The sequence below is a fragment of the Trachemys scripta genome, chromosome 4 (genome assembly GCF_013100865.1).
Source record: "Trachemys scripta elegans isolate TJP31775 chromosome 4, CAS_Tse_1.0, whole genome shotgun sequence".
Classification (NCBI taxonomy): domain Eukaryota; kingdom Metazoa; phylum Chordata; order Testudines; family Emydidae; genus Trachemys; species Trachemys scripta.
Window position 1 is genome coordinate 137,913,150 of NC_048301.1, and position 17,599 is coordinate 137,930,748.

At 51.8% G+C, this 17,599-nt stretch overlaps 1 protein-coding gene across 1 annotated transcript in view; it reads left to right on the forward strand.

Annotated features, from left to right (window-relative positions):
* Positions 1-246: 246 nt before the first annotated feature.
* The window catches only part of SORT1 (sortilin 1), a 46,591-nt gene continuing 29,238 nt past the window's right edge, over positions 247-17,599 (forward strand). Inside the window, exons 1-3 of the mRNA XM_034767800.1 lie at positions 247-452; positions 14,086-14,145; positions 17,149-17,222. Coding sequence (XP_034623691.1) covers positions 285-452; positions 14,086-14,145; positions 17,149-17,222 — 302 coding nt within the window. The 5' untranslated portion in view covers positions 247-284. The remainder of the gene's footprint in view (positions 453-14,085; positions 14,146-17,148; positions 17,223-17,599) is intronic.

Genomic DNA, 17,599 nt, shown 5'->3' on the forward strand with positions numbered 1-17,599 from the left:
GTCAGGTTTGGCCCATGTTACTTTGCTAGGGGGACGGTGCGAGTGCTTACTAGGTAGAAATGGACAGCTCATGAAGCCAATCAGAATTGTGAGGCTCGCGCGGCCACACGAACGGGGAAAGAGCTCTCAGGGAGGGCGTGACTGGTTTCCTGGAACGGAGATTGGCGTTTCCTTTAACCAATGAGAATGGCAGATGGGTGCGTGCTGCCCAATGGGGTGGCTATAGGCGGGGCGCGGCGAAGCCGGGGTCCGGGCGCTGGCAGGGGCTAGGTTGGTTAGAGGCGATGGGGCTGCGGGAGGCTGCGCTGTGGGGGATCCTGCTGCTGCTGTCGCCGGGACCCGACTGGCTGGAGGGAGCCCGCGGCGGGCCGCTGCGGAGGCGGCGGGCGGTGGAGCTGGGCTGCGGGGAGCTGCGCGGGTTCGAGCCCATCCTGGGCAACAACACCTACCAGGTGCGGGGCCGGGACCCGGGGCGGACAGACAGACCCCGGTCGCGGGGGTGGGACAGACCGACCGACAGATCCCCTTCCCCCCTGCCGCTGCTGATGGTCTTGCCGTGCCCAGAATTGCCCTATGCCAGCCATGCCTGCCTGGTTTGGGGGGGCTCCCAAGCTTCTTAGTCTTTGCCTCCTAGCAGAGCCCCAAGGACAGCAATTCGCCTTCCCCCTCTTGCAGGGAGGGACGCCCTGTCTTGGGCCCCGGGAGTGCTAAAGCTGGCCCTCCCACCTTGTTTTCTAGCACTAGTTGCCAGTGCCTTCAAGAAATCTCTGCATACAATAGGTATTGGGGCGGGGGGCGGCTGGTCTTTGCCTGCAGTGCACAGCCAGGAGCCGAGGGGATTAAGTTTGTATAGAGCAGGTTCCTGCCACGTGAATGTCAATTATGGCAAATGTCAATGTGACCTTTGGTAAGTCACTTCCTAGGTTGGTGCCTCTGTTTCCCCATAGAATCATAGAATCATAGAATATCAGAGTTGGAAGGGACCTCAAGAGGTCATCTAGTCCAACCCCCTGCTCAAAGCAGGACCAATTCCCAGCTAAATCATCCCAGCCAGGGCTTTGTCAAGCCGGGCCTTAAAAACCTCCAAGGAAGGAGACTCCACCACCTCCCTAGGTAACGCATTCCAGTGTTTCACCACCCTCCTAGTGAAATAGTTTTTCCTGATATCCAACCTGGACCTCCCCCACTGCAACTTGAGACCATTGCTCCTTGTTCTGTCATCTGCCACCACTGAGAACAGCCGAGCTCCATCCTCTTTGGAACCCCCCTTCAGGTAGTTGAAGGCTGCTATCAAATCCCCCCTCATTCTTCTCTTCTGGAGACTAAACAATCCCAGTTCTCTCAGCCTCTCCTCATAAGTCATGTGCTCCAGACCCCTAATCATTTTTGTTGCCCTCCGCTGGACTCTTTCCAATTTTTCCACATCCTTCTTGTAGTGTGGGGCCCAAAACTGGACACAGTATTCCAGATGAGGCCTCACCAATGTCGAATAAAGGGGAACGATCACGTTCCTCGATCTGCTGGCAATGCCCCTACTTATACAGCCTAAAATGCTGTTAGCCTTCTTGGCAACAAGAGCACACTGTTGACTCATATCCAGCTTCTCGTCCACTGTGACCCCTAGGTCCTTTTCAGCAGAACTGCTACCTAGCCATTCGGTCCCTAGTCTGTAGCAGTGCATGGGATTCTTCCGTCCTAAGTGCAGGACTCTGCACTTGTCCTTGTTGAACCTCATCAGGTTTTTTTCTGCCCAATCCTCTAATTTGTCTGCTGAATGGGGATAATGGAACCCATTTTGCCTGGAGTTATTTAGAGAGGTATCTTTAATATCCGAGCACTTGGTTTACCTGCATGTGTCAGCGAAGGGCAGAATCTTAATGGCGCTATTGCAGGCCCACAGAGAACCCTTTAACGTTGTGTTAAACACCTCGGTGTGCCTTCACCTGAACAGCATTGTAACTTCTCCCTGACTTTCAAAGTGAGACTGAAAACTGGTCACTCTGCTGATGCTCCCGTGAGATTGTCAAGCATCTGAGGCGCTGAGTCTTGTTGCACCTTGGTGCATCTTTGGAACGCTGCAGCAGGTGTTGAATGATATGTCTCTAAAAAAACCCTCCCCAGTCATCTGTTAGCCACAATTCACTGACTTGGTAGAGTGCAATGGCTCCAAAGATTGCACCTGTATGTGTACTGCAGGAACCTGTGCTCCACTGACAATGAGCATAGGGGCATATAATAAAAACTGTAACAGGCCCTTAACTATAGCAGGGCAATTCAGAGCTGCTGTTGCATTAATAATCTGCTGTAGAAAATCCTATTATTTTGTTCCTTCTGTATCTCTTCTGCCTCTCCCTATTCCCTTTATGGCTTTAGCAGATGTTTGTTTCACTCTTGTTGTTTTTCTTTGTGGTTTAATTCTGTACCTGAGATGTATGTACAGTTTTGGGGATCCCCTGAGAGGCAGAACTGTGTCTGGCAGGCTTATCCCCCTTTCCTCTGGGGTGGGGTCTTTTAGCTGGGTAGAGTCTGAGTTAACATTTGTGGCAGTGGCTTCTCTTTCTGCATTTTTATATTTTAAACTTTTAAGTAATAGCTGAGATGTTATTCTCACAGAAGATGTGGTGTGCCAGCACTTCACCTGAATGCAGTAGCTTCTTACTACAGTGATTGAAAGAATGAGGTGGAAGATTAAGGAGATGCTGCCAGGTTTGGTAGACCTAAAATCTAATGTCCTGGTTATTTCCCATTTGCAAGGACAGCTTAAACTTCAGTCACCTACCCCCACAAAAGCTAAATGGGTTAGTCTTCTCTCTCCTAGTACAGGCCTCCGCAAAACACTGCCCCCTGCCCAGCCACTTTACCAGTTGCTTACTAGCCAGGGGCTGGTAGAAAAAAGGAGATCTTAACCCCAGAAAGATCTAGAGCTACTGCACTGGAAGCCCCAGCTGCCTTCTGCTTTTGTGTAAATACTCTGTTTTATTGTTACCTCATGCTCCCAACTCCCCCCATCCTGCTTGCTTGTGGCATCCTGCCTGACACCTAGATTGTAACTCTGTGGGGGAGGGAGTGTCGTCGTAGTTACTTGTCTATCCAGCACTTAGCACAATGGAATCCTGGTCTTTGATGGGGGTTCCTGGTTGCTACTATAATATAGCAACTGGGAAGGGTCCTGGGACTCTTCTTATTGTACTATTACACCCATACACACACATGCACCCCTATGCCTGCCTCAAATAGGTGAGCTTCCTGACTGCTTGGAAGGGCAGAGGTTTCCTCTACTCATCCCACAGAGCCCCTGGGCTGCAGCAAGCCGGGGAGGGAGTGTGACTATTATTCCCCTTCTCCCCCAGGAGCAGCTCCAGTGTCTGCCTCTGCTTTTAGCTTTCCAAATTAGCAGGTGCTGGGAGAAAGAGACAGATTCTAAGGCCAGAATTGATGATCCTGGTCAGTTTTGCCTACTGGCCACAGCATTCTCAGTGCTATTGTTAATCTCAACTGCTCTTGTTAATTTCATGCTGTTGCTTGGCAAAGCTATGAGCACAAGCAGAGGCATTGTCTGCAGACTTGGGAACATAGGCATTGCATTGATTTACATGGAATTCATATTTGGGAAGGTTTTCTTTGCAGTCATAAGTACCAAAACCTTAGATTCTGTAGCAAAGCCTGTCACTCACTAGTAAACTGACTTGCCTTGGGTAATTGGGTTTTAAGCCCATTTCATGCAATCATAGAATATATGGGTTGGAAGGGACTTCAGAAGGTCATCTAGTCCAACCCCCTGCTCAAAGCAGGACCAACCCCAGGCAGATTTTTGCCCCAGATCCCTAAGCGGCTCCCTCAAGGATTGAACTCACAACCCCAGGTTTAGCAGGCTGATGCTCAAACCACTGAGCTATCCCTTCCCCCCCATGTCTAGCAGCCTCTTCTGTACCTGATGTAGGATAAAAAGTTGGGATTCATTTGCTTACTCTTCCTGACATGTTGGAGGTATTTAGTCCCAGTGTAATGTTACATTGTCTGTGGGTGCTTTATCCTGCCTTTGTGGTGGATGGGCCCTATGGTATAATAGTATTCTGCAGTGTATCTGCTGTCATCCTATTGTGTATGGAGTTGAGACTTAAAAACCTCTGGCTTCCTTCCAGGGATCGCAAAGCCCTTTACTAACACTGAGTTTAGCATCCCAACCTCCCTGTAACACAGGCAGTTTTGTCCCATTTTACAGTTGAGAAATTGAGGCTTAGAGAGGGCTAGTGTCTTGCCCAAAGCCAGTATATGACAGAGCTGAGAACAGAGCCCATATATCCTGATTCCTGTTTTTTTGTCTTAACCCACAATCCCATTCTCTCTCTCCTTCAGCGTATAGCTTCTGTGGGCATGTAAAAAGCACTTAGTGTCTAAAAGAAACAGGCTGTGTCAGAAATCAGTGTTGGGGAATAACATGGTGTCTCAGCACAGAGAAGAATATGAGCATTTGTTTGCTAGGACTGGCAGTGTTTTGTCCTAGACATCTGCGATAGAACAGATCGTGTCTGCTGGAGACGAGAGCAAGCCATAGCTCTTACGTTTTTATTATGGGCCTCTGGACTCCTGAAGAGGGAGTGAAATCTGGTATCTTCTTACACAGCTCTCAGCCTGTTTTTGTTTAGTTTGCTCTCCCCAAGCTCTTGAAGCTCCTCTCCTCCCAGAGTCTCTGCTTTATGCTTGAGGGGCCCAACATCTCAGCTATGACTGTGTGTGTGTCTGTGGGGAATATAGTCTGTTCCCCATTCCCCATGGAGGGGAAAGGATCTGTCAATCTTCAGTCCAGGGAGGCCTGGCTGGAGCAACTGAAGTGCTGCTCCCTAGTTGGCCAAATCAGATGACACGAGACACTCCTTCCATCCCCTCCTTGCACAGGCCAGCTAAGGTAACTTCCCAAACCCTCTGCCGATTGCTGCCTGGGTAAACAGCTCTGTCTCACAGCAACGCTTCTTCCTGGGATTCTCGCTATACTGGGATGTCAGTTCCAAAGCTTCCAAGCAGCCGTAGGGGTGAGGAGAGGGCCAGTGGGTTTAATTCTATTGGTTGCTGGGGTTTCCTTCTCTGATCAGATGCTGAAATGTGTGCCCACACGTGACTGCCTCCTGAAGGGTTTGAAAACTTCCTAGCTCAGGAGTACATCTGCAAATCCAGGGTGAGGGTGAGGCTAGCATCAGCCAGTGTGCTCTCCTGCCTTAGCCGCCAAGTTAATGCATAGCACCTGCCAGCTGGCTTGTGGAATAATAGCAACTCCTCCTCCCTTTGCAGGCATTTCCTCTGGGTTAAACATGCCATATGGGCAGACCTGTTTGGGTCTGAAGTGTTTTGTTGCCGTCTATGTAAGAGGCAGTGTGGCCTAGGGGGCTATGCATGGGACTGCGAGACAGCAGCTCTGGGGTTTCCATTCTAGCTCGGACACTACATTGGTTTATGCCTTGTGTAAGCCAACTGAAAGTGTTGCAAAAAAAACCCCCACTGCTTGCAATGCTTCTACCTTACAACATTTCCATGTCTAAACACAACAGTATTTGGGGGCAGTAAGGGAGTGACGCTTGAGCTTCTCTGAAAGCTGTGGCCCGGACATCATAGAAGGGAGCTGTGCCGCATGCTGATGCATCGCAATGGTTTTGTCAGAAACCATGTGGCTGTGGGGACAAGTGAGATGGCCAGTCGCTTCATGCCATTGCTGTCCCTGGAGCAACACTGAGTAAAGCTGCTTAGCCTCTGCGCCTCAGTTTCTCTACTGTAAAATGGGAGGCTACCTCTACCATTAGGGAGGGATATGGAAAAATCATTGATGCTTGACAAGCAATTTGAAAATAGAAAGTGTTAAACAGCTGGGGAATGTTAAACTAGAGGGGAAGTTCTCAGAGCGATTTGTCCTGGATTTGGGACGCTTTCTGCCTGCAATCTCTTACCTACTCGGTGGTATTTTGGGTTGCTCGTTGGCAACCTGGCAAACAGCTTTTCTCTGAAATAAAACGATTCTTGCCCTCTAAACAGGTTGAGGTCCCAGTTCAATGTGAAGAAAAGGGACTTGCTGGCAGCAGAAGTGGGCCCTGCTCCAGCTCTGCTCATGCTTGAGGACATTTCATTTATTTTGTGTTCAGAGCAGCAATCGCCCAAGCGTTTCCCAGCAGAGCCTGAATTTCCAGTTTATAGAGACTGTGTTGACCAGCGGCACAAATGCTGCTCTGACGGTGGGAAAGTGGGAGAACTCTCTGCTGTTCTGCTTGGCCCCTGCTGCACTGTCAGCCTTTTGCACTCTTGTCTGAGTTTGAGCCATGCAGGGCTGGGTGGCGTTTTCTGCCCCACTGCCTCTAGGTTTGGGAATACACGATGCTGTGATGAGAGGCTGGGAAAGTCAAGTTCTGAACTCCTCTGGTTTCCAGTGAGGGATGTTGTTTTGCATGATCAAGGGCTGCAGATGCAACCAGCCACGCTTGCTGTGTAATTAAGCTGAAGAGGTGGCTTTGCTGAGTGCCGGACCTCTTCAATGGCAAGGGACAGGGCACCTGGATAAGGAAAGGCTTAAAATAAAATTCGTAGCATTCCGCCTTCTCCTTATCGACCTCCCTAATGGAATTTAAACAGGTGGTAATGAATACCCAGCAGGGATGTAGTGCTCCCATTCTGACGCTTCCAGAGTGCTTTGTAGAAATTGCGTTGGCTGCTTCTGGGGTGAAGCCCAGCAGCTGCCAAACAGCCACGCTGCTCCACGGTTTGGGAAAGCAATGGAGAACCTTGTATCTAACAATGTAGTGGGTGCTGGGATTGGATGAGAACACTGAGGTTAAAGATTCTACTCTTGAGGAAAAGAACTTGGGGGTCTCTTGTGACCATAGGTAGTCAGGCCCTTGCATTTAGATCTTTCCAGAGAGGAAGGATGGTCCAGTGGTTAGGGCTCTGGCCTAGGACTTGAGAGACCTGGGTCCGATTCCCAGCTCTGCCACAGACTCCCTGTGTGAGCTGGGGCAAGTCACTTAGCCTCACTTTGTGCTCAGTTCCTCATCTGTGCAATGGGGATAATAATCACTGAGGAAGATTGGAAGGTGCCCAGATAATGGCAGTGGGGCCATCTAGGTACCTTGGATATCGTATCAGAAAAATGGCTCCTATAGCATCTGGATTTTCATCAAGGATGTTTCTTATCCAGCTACAGCACAATCTGAGCCCGTGGGGTAGATGTGGGCTGTGGTTAGACGGACAGGGTCCTCTAGATTCAGACTGATCCAGTAGGTCAGCCTGGTGAGTTTCGTTGGCTGTTGGCAGGTCTCGAGCATTACTATCCCCTGTATTACTGTACTGGATATACTCTACTGCCCCCCGTCCTGTATTTTGCATTTCAGGAGCTGGGTGGCTTGTTTATGTGTAGGGGAACATCATGTCTCCCAGGTGACTGGGTGGAAAGCTGCTTCTCTCTCTAGATGTATTGCACAGTCTCCTGTTAGCACATGTGGCGTGGGCGTGCTGGGATATATGTCAGAACGTGGCTGTGTAGCTTTCAGAAAACCCTTAAACCTTGGCAGAGCGCTGAGTAATGGTGATGCCAGACTGCAGAAGCTGGGAACAGATGCTAATCTCAGAGTCTCAGAATCCCGGTGTGCTGACAGCTGCATTTCAAAGCATGATCCCTGTCAAGATTCCGGGTCAGGAAGGACAGAAGAGGGGCTCTTCTCTTCCAAAAAGCAAATCTTAGCTCAGTCATTGGACACTTGAGACCCCTGTGCTCTCTGCCAGATCTACCTTCCTGCTGCGCTGATGGAGGGGGCCTGATGTGTCAAAAGCTCTTCATAAAAGGTCGCAGTGACATAAGTAACCTATACTTCGCACGGTTTGGTTCACCATAGGGGTGACTTTTTTTCCCTCTGCCCTTCCCAGGGAAGGGGTCAAGGTCCCGTCCGTTCAACCACTGCTCCAGGATTTGATGGCATCAATATATGCTGAACCTGAACCCAGCCTAGCTCTCCACATGGTGTGATTTGTTGCCTCCTGTCCTGTCTGGTGCCTCCTGCGCTAATACGCACTGTCTGCTCGTGCTCAGGCGTATTGCAAAGGCCTCCGATGCCTGCTGGGCTTTTCTCTCCTACCACAAATGAAGATTTAAAGTCTTTGCACCGCTGATCGTTTACTGGAGGAAGTGAGCACTGTCAAGGCACAGAGCGGAGAGTACCTGACAGATCTCGTCCGTGCCTAGCATTTAGTGCTAGATGGATGCTCTCTAGTTGATCCCCAAGTTCCTATCAGCCTTGGAATCTGTGACAGAGTGAGCCACGTGAGGACTTGTCTACACTGGCACTTTACAGCGCTGCAACTTTCTCGCTCGGGTGTGTGAAAAAACACCCCCCTGAGCGCATCAAGTTTCAGCACTGTAAAGCGCCTGTGTAAACAGTGCCCCAGCGCTGGGAGCTGCGTCCCTTGTGGAAGTGGGTTTTTAGAGCTCTGGGAGAGCTCTCTCCCAGCACTGCGGTGTTAAAGCGCTGCCAGTGTAGACTAGCCCTGAGTTCCCCTGTTCCCTCAGCTGTGATCTGAGGGAAGGGATGCTTGGGCTGCATGTGTGCCGGCATACAATCCCCATCCTCGGACGGGATGAGTACACATGGCCGCTCTACGCCAGCTGGCCCTGTGGGAGCAGCCGGGGCCCGTGCTGGGTGCTTACCATTGTCCCAGCTTGTCTCCCAGGACAGAAACAAGGGAAAGGTTGGCTGGTAGGGGCGGGGGGGGGGGGGTTGGGTGGGAAGGAGTGAAAACTGGGTTAATGTTTTCTTAATATGGATACTTGGCATTTCTGTAGTGCTGGTCACTGAAGGATCTCAAAGCAGCTTGAACATCAGTGACTATCTCTCCTTTTGAGATCCTTTCTAGAGATTGGGGAGAGCTGAAAATAGGGCCCAGGAGTCCTTATTCCCAGTCCCATTCTCCAGTCTGCACAGGGATGTGGTAGGGTCACAGGAAGTGGTGCTGCAGTCCGAAGGGGCACTCTAATACTGGAGCTTTCCTGGACTGCTCCCTCGGCTGTTCCTGAGGATAGCTCCATTTTCACTGGGGGCTTTTCCCCTTGGCCCAGCCTCCTCGTCCAGTGGGGGAGCTGTCGGACACAAGTCGTTAACCTTTCCTGTGACAAGTGGAAGCGATGGGCATTCTCACGGCTTTGGAAAATGTCCCTATTTCACTAGATGTCGTATTTGACGTTGTGGGTTGTGAAGATGCACAGCACATCTGGGCCTTTATTTTTAGCTATGCTCTTATGAACGTAATAGGGTCAAGTCATCTCTAATAAGATGTGAAATATTAAACACACGGGCATTTTTCATACTAGTTTTGCCAGAGATTCTCTTCAAGCTTCTACACACGAAATCGTTCCCCGCACACGTGGCATGCTTAGCCAGAGCATGCTACTGATGCCTCCTAAGCAGCACGGCTCAGGCTCCTGTCACTGTAATCTCCGTCTCTAAGCACTGTTGATAATAGAAGAGCTGATCAAATGGACACTTCCGCTTTTTTAAAAAAGCACAACAAAGCCTGTCTGTCTGTCTGTAACCCCTGTGTGTCCTGGTCAGTTCCCAACTGATGTGGCTAGCTCCTAGCTTAGCGGTTTGCAAACGTTAGCAACCCGAAGACCCCCATTTTGATTTCAAAATTTTCATGGACCCCCAAGTCAGCTTCTGTTTTTCCCCAGGGGTGCTCAACTCCCACTCAGCCCCAGGCCCCACCTCTTCCCCCAAGGCCCCACCTCTTCCCACTCCTGCTCCACCCCTGCCACTCCTCTTCCCTGCCTCTGCCCTCCCCTGAGCACGCCCTGTCCCTACTCCTCCTGTTCCCTCCCAGTGCATCCTGCACACTGCGGAACAGCTGTCCAGCAGCGTGCAGGAGGCGCTGGGAGGGAAGGGGAAGGAGTTGATCAGTGGGGCTGGCGGCCCCGGACATGACTCGCAGACCCCCAGAGGTCCACGGACCCTAGTTTGAGAACTGCTGTCCTAGCTCCCTAAAGCCTTCCTCTAATTGCAGTTAGATTGCACGACCTTTTATGCCTTGACCTCTGCCTTTTCTCTGGTGCTGTTGTGTGAGCTCTGCATGGCAGGGGCTGTTTGTGTGGTGCTTAGCAAAATGAGATGCTGATGTTGGTTGAGTTCTCCAGATGCTACCGTAATGCAAATAATAAAAAAAGTCTGCCATGTTCCATCCCAAAGGTGGCTGCATTTCAGTGCCCTGGGAAGAGATCTCTTCATGCCCCTTACCTGTACACTGTTGTGTTGAGGCTTAGCTGTTAAACACTCTGTGATCACTTATAAAGTGCAAAGTAGCTTTCCTTCTGCCTCCCTGAGGGAGGGATAGTCAGTGCTGAGGGGAAATACATTTGAGTTACCAGCATCTGTGCTAAGGAGCTATGTGAGTAAGCAAGTTTTGACTGCTTAAGAAGAGTGTCTATCCTGCTTCTAGTCAAGTAAGCCCTGAATCCGCCCACTAGCCTTCTAGCATGGTGATGTTCCTGGGTATGCCAGCCTCTCTCATGCAGACAGCTCCTCCTGCATTTAGACAGCAAACTCTGTTGCCACCTTTGTGCTGCTGCAGATGCCACTCCTAGAGTTCCTAGTTCAGCACCTGCACCCCGCCGTGGGCCCAAACGTCTTCTCATAGGAGGTGGGAGGGCTGCTATCCACAGAGCCCCTTCTATCTGTAAGAACTTATTGCAATGTACCTGTGATTAAATGCTAAGCCCATCTTTTCCATTTCTGCATGAAGAGGAGCCGTTAAAATCATCCTTTATTAACAGAGACTGAGCAGCGGGGGCTACGCTACCATGAAGCTTGACTACTGATGGACTGGTAGGCCAAAAGCACGAGGTCTTTTACACTGCTGTATAGCAGAGTGGCCTCCTGTCTGTCACATGGCTGATTTGATGGCCTCATAGCATGAGGCCTGGCGAAATTAAAGCACAGCTTAGTTCCTAGAGAAGCAGAATCTTCCCGATCTCGCTTGGCTGAAATGGAGGTGGGTTTAGAAAACCTGTTGGGTGAGTGAGCCATGTGCCATGGGAGTGACTCAGTGCTCTCAGCAGAAACATTCCCCTTCTTGTGTCAAAGCAGAATCTTTATGTAACTGTTCCCTCCTGGGAGGAGGGGAGCGAGGAGGTGGATTTGCCTGGGGTTGGGGATGGCTAGGACAGTAATGCAAAGTCAGCCTCCGTGTTTGGAGGTGGCTGGTAGCGGGCAGTTTTTTGCCAACCATTTGTAAATTTCCCCCGTGGGTTTCCTCACACTCGAAGCCCCTGTGTTGTCTGGATTACATTCACTTGGGCATGTCTGTAACCTCCGCTGGTATCCCCCATCCTATCTGTCATGCAAGCAGATAATTTACATTTTTTCCATTTTTCAAATGAGATGCTAATAGGCGTCTCTCAGATAAATCTGATAATGCTGCATTGGCTCCTGGGGGGAGAGGCACAGCTGCCCTGACTTCTCTTCCCCTTTCTGCAGCTCACAGGTTCTGCTCTTTGTCTGCACTGTACCATACCCACCACTCTGACACCGACGTGTCGCTGTATACCATGTATGTCATTTCCTCTTTCCTTCCTTTGCTTGGAAAGTCCCTCTGCCTCCCCCTCTCATCCAGAACTTTCCTCCTTCACCTGCCTCGTGCGGCTGGTGTAGGCTGCTGCCAATCCCTGGCTGTGGCAAGTCCCACCTGTGTCTCCATGCCTCTCTCCTTGTCTGCTGAAAATCCCTCCCCTGTCTCCCAAAGTCCCAGTTCCCTGTACTCAAGCACATCATCAGCCACTTCCTGCACACTCCAAACGGTGAGACTGCATCAAACTCCACACTTGTTTTTGGGTCCATTTCAGAGTCACCCAGGCTAGTGACTCCAAGGGCTCGCTCCAGCCCACTTCTTGGATTTTCTGTCTACTCCTCTCCTTGTTTGTATAGCATCAGCTCTCTCTGGTCCTTCATGCCATCCTCATTCTTGGTGCAAGAGCCTTCTCCACGGCCTCCCTGTCTCCTTTTGTCTTCCTTCTGATCTCCCCAGGAGCCTGCCTTTTGCACAGGTCTGGCATAGCTCAGTAACCGTGTTGGCACCCCCCCGCCCCTGCACTACTGAGGCCACAAGGTGCCCATGGCTGTGAAGAAACAGCATTCTGCACTCTCCCCCAGGTATTCCCTGGGTCTCTGCTCCCCTCCGGCAAAGGTAACTGGACACTTGAGGTTGAAACTGGTAGTGCTTCCCCTGTCGCAGTCAAGGTATTCAGGGCCTCTCACAACAGAGCATTACAAGGTCCCAGGTGTATTTCCATGGTGACTGTCTGGCCATCTCCCAGGTCTTGCCTGTAGAATGCTGGGATTCCTGTTCTCAGATGCACACGTATATCAGAGTCACTGCTCTGGGAGGGGGAAAGGTTTCTCTGCCTGCAACCCAGATCTCGGTTTATGTCCTGTCCAGCTCAGCCATTGATCTAGGATTTTTATGGTGAAAGTGCTGGCTAAGCTGTAACATGGAGAGCCTCAAAATGTAGTGAGATTGTGAACAGATTATGAGGCAACCTTTGAGACTGCAGGGCAGGGCACTGATGGCATTCATTGTTTTGCTTAGGGGACTGTTTGCATTGCCAGGTTCCTCCTTGGCACTAACACGGCGCTAGCTAGCCAAATCCCAGTATCGCTGCTCTGCTGGCTTCGTCTCTCTCGTGTCTCTCTGGGCTCTTCAGGCCAGGTCCAGTTTGTCTCCTTGCTTAATGGGAGCGTTCTGTGCACCTTTTGCTGTGGTCCTGCCTGGCACGCAGTAGGAGCTGTGGAAAATATTATCTGGAGACAGATGCCTTTGCAGGGTGGCAGGGCTGCGCTGTTTACTCTAGTGCTCGTGATAAAGTGCACAGCCCAGTTTTACTGCTCTGCAAGGCCAAACGAACGCACCAGAGTGTTTCTTGTCGGCATGGTGCTGCTCTTACGGGTGACTAGTTATGTCCAACGGGAGAAGAGTCCAGCTCTGCTTAACTTTCAGCCATTACTGGCCCTCTGGGTGGGGATCCTTCTCGATGCCAACTGGCTGCTGGGGAGCTCCCTGATACGAGAGGCGTTGTTAACTCATGAGGGTGTGAGATCTGGGAGCAGTCTGTGCTGCTCACTCTTGTGTTCTCCCAGGACTGGATTAGAAACAGTCGCAGGCCTCATGATGACACTTGTGGGGCTCTGGCTCCTGGTTTAGCAATGAAGCCCCATTAGGTGAGGGTGACCACACCGGGCAAGCATCTGCACTTCAGCAGAGCCAAAAGTGAAATCAGCTTCCCCTAGCAGAGCTGCTGTTGTGCACGTGTGTTCAAGGGCAGACACAAGGGGAACCTGACTACGCTTTTTCCGTATTACAATAACTCACTGATGAGTATCAAGTGCTAAGGGGAAAGGCCCCAGGCCCCTGCAAAGCTTTGGGGTAGAGACAAGATGGCTCTGTAGTTCAAACGTGAGCATGTCAGCCCCTTGGAGAGGTGGTCAGTGGGGGTTGAACTTAGCACCTTTGACCCACAAAGCTTGAGTTCTGCTTCGCTCTGCCTGCCCAGCACAAGCCGCCCAGTGTTCCCTGAACTACCGAAGGGGCAAGATGGTATTGAGAGAGAGGACTCGGGACACCTGCCCATGAGATCTGCCAAGGAGACAAACTCTGAGTTGTCACACGTAGGGTGTGTGGCAAGAATCCACTGGGCATTTCAGCAACATCCCATGTAAGGGGATGTGTGGGGGTCAGTGAAGGAAGCCACCTGAGGGAGCATGAAGCTGGGGAAAAAGCCCCTGCTGGGGTGTCTCCTGGCTTTACTGGTTCAGCAATAGACTGCACAGGAAATCCCTAGCGACCTGTGGTGAGAGTGGGGGGAAATGCCAGTGAGCCAGACAAATCTTGGCTGGCAGCTGGGTGGTTATTACTGCCTTGGGATGGTGTGTGTAACTGGGAGGTACTCCACCATGCAAATCAAATTCCTCCTGATCCTCTCCCCTCTGGTGACAGAAGGTAGAGGGGCTTGTTGCCTGATCTGGGGTGTGGAGTGCAGAAGTTTGGATGTGACTCCAATCTTTTTCCTTGCAGTATGTCTTTGATGACTTCAGCGGCACTGTATCACTCTCCTGGGTTGGAGACAGCACTGGAGTAAGTAGTGCATTTGATCTGAACGGGCTTTAAAAGGTAACCCTTCTAAATGACGGGGCAGCAGTGGGGGTGGGTAAGCCGGAGAGGCAGCTGGGAAGCACAACTTCACTTCCTGGAAGCAGTGTTCACCTTGAGCACAAGCATTCCTGAGTATTGGACACTCCCAGTGTTCTGCACGCCCAGACATTTAATCCTGCCTGGGAAGGTCCCCAGTGGGGGCTGGTCTAACACTCCAGCTAGATCACTGTAGAAGCCACTATAGTTAAAATGGCACGAATCTACATAACCTACAGCAGGGGTGCAGTTATGCTGGTAGAACAGTGCTTAAACTGGTATCGCTTATTTAGGTCCAGTTCCCGGAATGAGCTACGCCGATAGAACACCTTTATCCTGATGTGTCTGTGCCACCTCGGAGGGTTGCATTGCTTTTAACGATCTGTTTCCAAGCGAATTTGTTAAATCAGTACAAACCTGCATGTAGACCAGCCCGAGATCCCTTCTACAGAGGCTGCTGGAGGCCACGGCTGCCATCATGCCAGCAGGGTCCGCTGCCCATTGGCTGCTGTATCTAACTCTGTCTTGCTCCGGGGGGCCCAACATTTAAATACATAGAAATAAAAATAAACATTTTAAAATTAACAACCCCCCCATCTAAACTCTACCACACACACCCTCCCCTCTGGAGAGAGGAGAAACCGCAGGCAGCAGACATTGGTGGAAGATACCCAGGGGTGATGGCAGCACAAGGGTTGATACAGATTAGAATGGGAGCATTGTATTGTATGACCCTGACGGGCTGGGGGAGCTGCACCCTTTTGCTCTGGTAAGAAATGACCAGCAGGCCAATGGGGCTCATTCCTCTTGAACTAGGGATGGAGGGTTTACGCTGCCCCATTGTTAGCCTTGGGGGTGGGGCAGGGATAGGTGCTGCCTCTTCCTTCATCTGCTGCACTGAGAGACGGCCCGTGGCCCATTGGTGCTAAATCCATCTTGAAGTCCCAGCATCTCCGAGAGCCCAGCTTCCAAAATAGATGCCTTATTTGCAGTGTGAATTGGAAGTTGAAGCTAGACAAATTCAGACTGGAAATAAGGTGTAAATTTGTAATGGTGAGAGAACTGACCGAGGGGCATGGTGGATTCTCCATCACTGCCCATCTTTAAATCCAGATGGGAAGTTTGTCTAAAAGATGGGCTCTAGGAATGATTGTGGGGCAGGTCTCTGGCCTGAGTTATGCAGGAGGTCAGACTGGATGATCACAGTGGTCCTAAATTCCCCAGGGCTGTGCAGGCGCGCAGCCACAGGGGCCTATACTGGAGAGGAGAGAGGTAGGGGGCGTGCAGGGCTGCGGCGGGGAGAGGCGCCTCTCCCCCAGCCATGGGCTGCTGCGGCAAAAGAGGGCTGGGGGGAGTCCTTTCTCCCCAGGGCAGCCTGCACCCCAAATCCCTCATCCCTGGCCCCAGCCCAGAGCCTGCACACCCCAACCCTGAGCCCCAGAGCCTGCACCCCCCAGCCAGAGCCCTCACTTCCCCACACCCCAACTTTCTGCCCTATCCCTGGCCCCACCCCAGAGCCTTCACCTCCAGCCAGAGTCCTCACCCCTTCCCGCATCCCAACCCTCTGCCCCAGCCCTGAGCCCCGGAGCCCATACCCCCAGCCAGAGCCCTCACCTCCTGCATCCCAACCCTCTGCCCCAGAGCCCGCACCCCCCAGCAGGAGCCCTCACTCCCCCACATCCCAGCCCTTTGCCCCAGCCTTGAGCCCCCTCCCATACCCCAAACCCCTCGGCCCCACCCCCGCCACTCATCACCTCCATATTGGTGCACAGAACAAAATTCATTCTGCACATGGATGTAAAAAATTAGCGGGAACATTGCAGTGGTCCCTTCAGGCTTTGGGATCTATGGATGCTCCTGGCATTTGAGGAGCAGAATGGTGCTGAGCCGTGCTCTTGTGTGACTGATGCCCATTAGAAGTGTCTGAACATGGAGCAAGTGAGCTGCTGCTAGGAAACCTTCACAGCCAGGACTGCTCGCTGAGCAGCTGCCATTGGAGGGTTTGTCTGTAGAGCTATCGCAAGGCGGCTGCTCCTCCAACCCCTGGAATTGACCCTCTAAATTACAGCTCCGGGCAGGGCAGGGCTCTGCTGTCTTTATCAGGCAGGGCAACCTACACTCCTGTGGGCTCCTGCAGGAAAGAACTGCTGAGGCAGCCAACCTCCCTCACCCTCATCAGACGGCCGCTGTGTCCCAGACAAGGCTGGTTCTCGCAGAGCAGCTTGGAGGCTCAAGCCCTGGCAGAGTTGGCTCAGCTCCTCTGCCACCCCTACGTGTGGGCCTGCTGGGCAGGACCTTACATCCTAAGGTCTTGTCTGGGCTGTGGACATCAAAGATCCCTTGGCCCTTCTCATGGGAGGAATGGTTTGTCCTAAAGCCTGGCCAAACCCTTCCTCCCCAATCAGTGTTGTGCATTGTGCTGTCCGTAGCTGGGTGCCTTCCACCCTAGAAGTGGCTGCATGTTGGGAGGTGAAGGTGCCGTATACCCCTATAAGACCATCCTTGGATACTAGCTCATGGCATTTGCTGCCTTAAAGACATTGGGATTGGCTGTTTCTTGAGGAAAGGTGGGTTGAGCCAATAACCTGCCCCTGGATTTGGCTAGAGGCCAGATGACTGTCTGATAGCCTGCGATTTGGGGGTACCTCCCCAGCAGACTCGTTTCCTGCCCTGGCAAATACAAACCTTTTTGGCCAGCGAGTCCCTGTCTTGTTAAAGCCGTTCTCCCTGGGAGAAGCCACATGAGAGGGGTAAGAGTGGGGTGGAGGGTTGGTCAAAGCACTAACTGACTGTCCTGAGGTGGGTATTTAAGGGGCTGTCAAACCCCTTCTCAGGGTCAGTAAATCCAGTGGAGGGGGTGAGCTGAGGGCTGCACTCGCAGGCTGCCTCGGGGAGGGGCTGCTAGTGAGCGCTCCCCAAGATTGATGCTCTGGTCTTTTCTTTGGACAGGTTATTCTTGTCCTGACCACATTCAAGTTACCGCTGCTGTTCGTGAGTTTCAAGCAGTCCAAACTCTACAGGAGGTGAGGCCCCCAGTGCCTGATGCATGCAGCTGATTTGATTAACTCAGTGAATTGGCGAGCTGCATCGTCTGGCTATCTGACCTGATGCTGCAGCTCGCTCTCTCGCTCGCGGGAGGCCAGCCGTAAGCGTGGCGTACCCACTGGGGGAGGAGTTGGAGGGAGGCTGAGCTGCCAGCAGGCTCAGGCAGCCTCTGGGGTGTGGTGGGGGAGGCAGGGCTTCTAAACTGGTCACCCCAGCTGACGGGTGCTGGGCTGCCGTACAGGAATGGGAGATGCATCGAGTGGGAATAATTGCCAAGGGCTTGGGCGTATCTTGCCTCTTCCTCTGATGTGCCTGGGAGAGTGTGAGGAATGCAAAGAAACTCTGCCCAGCCCAG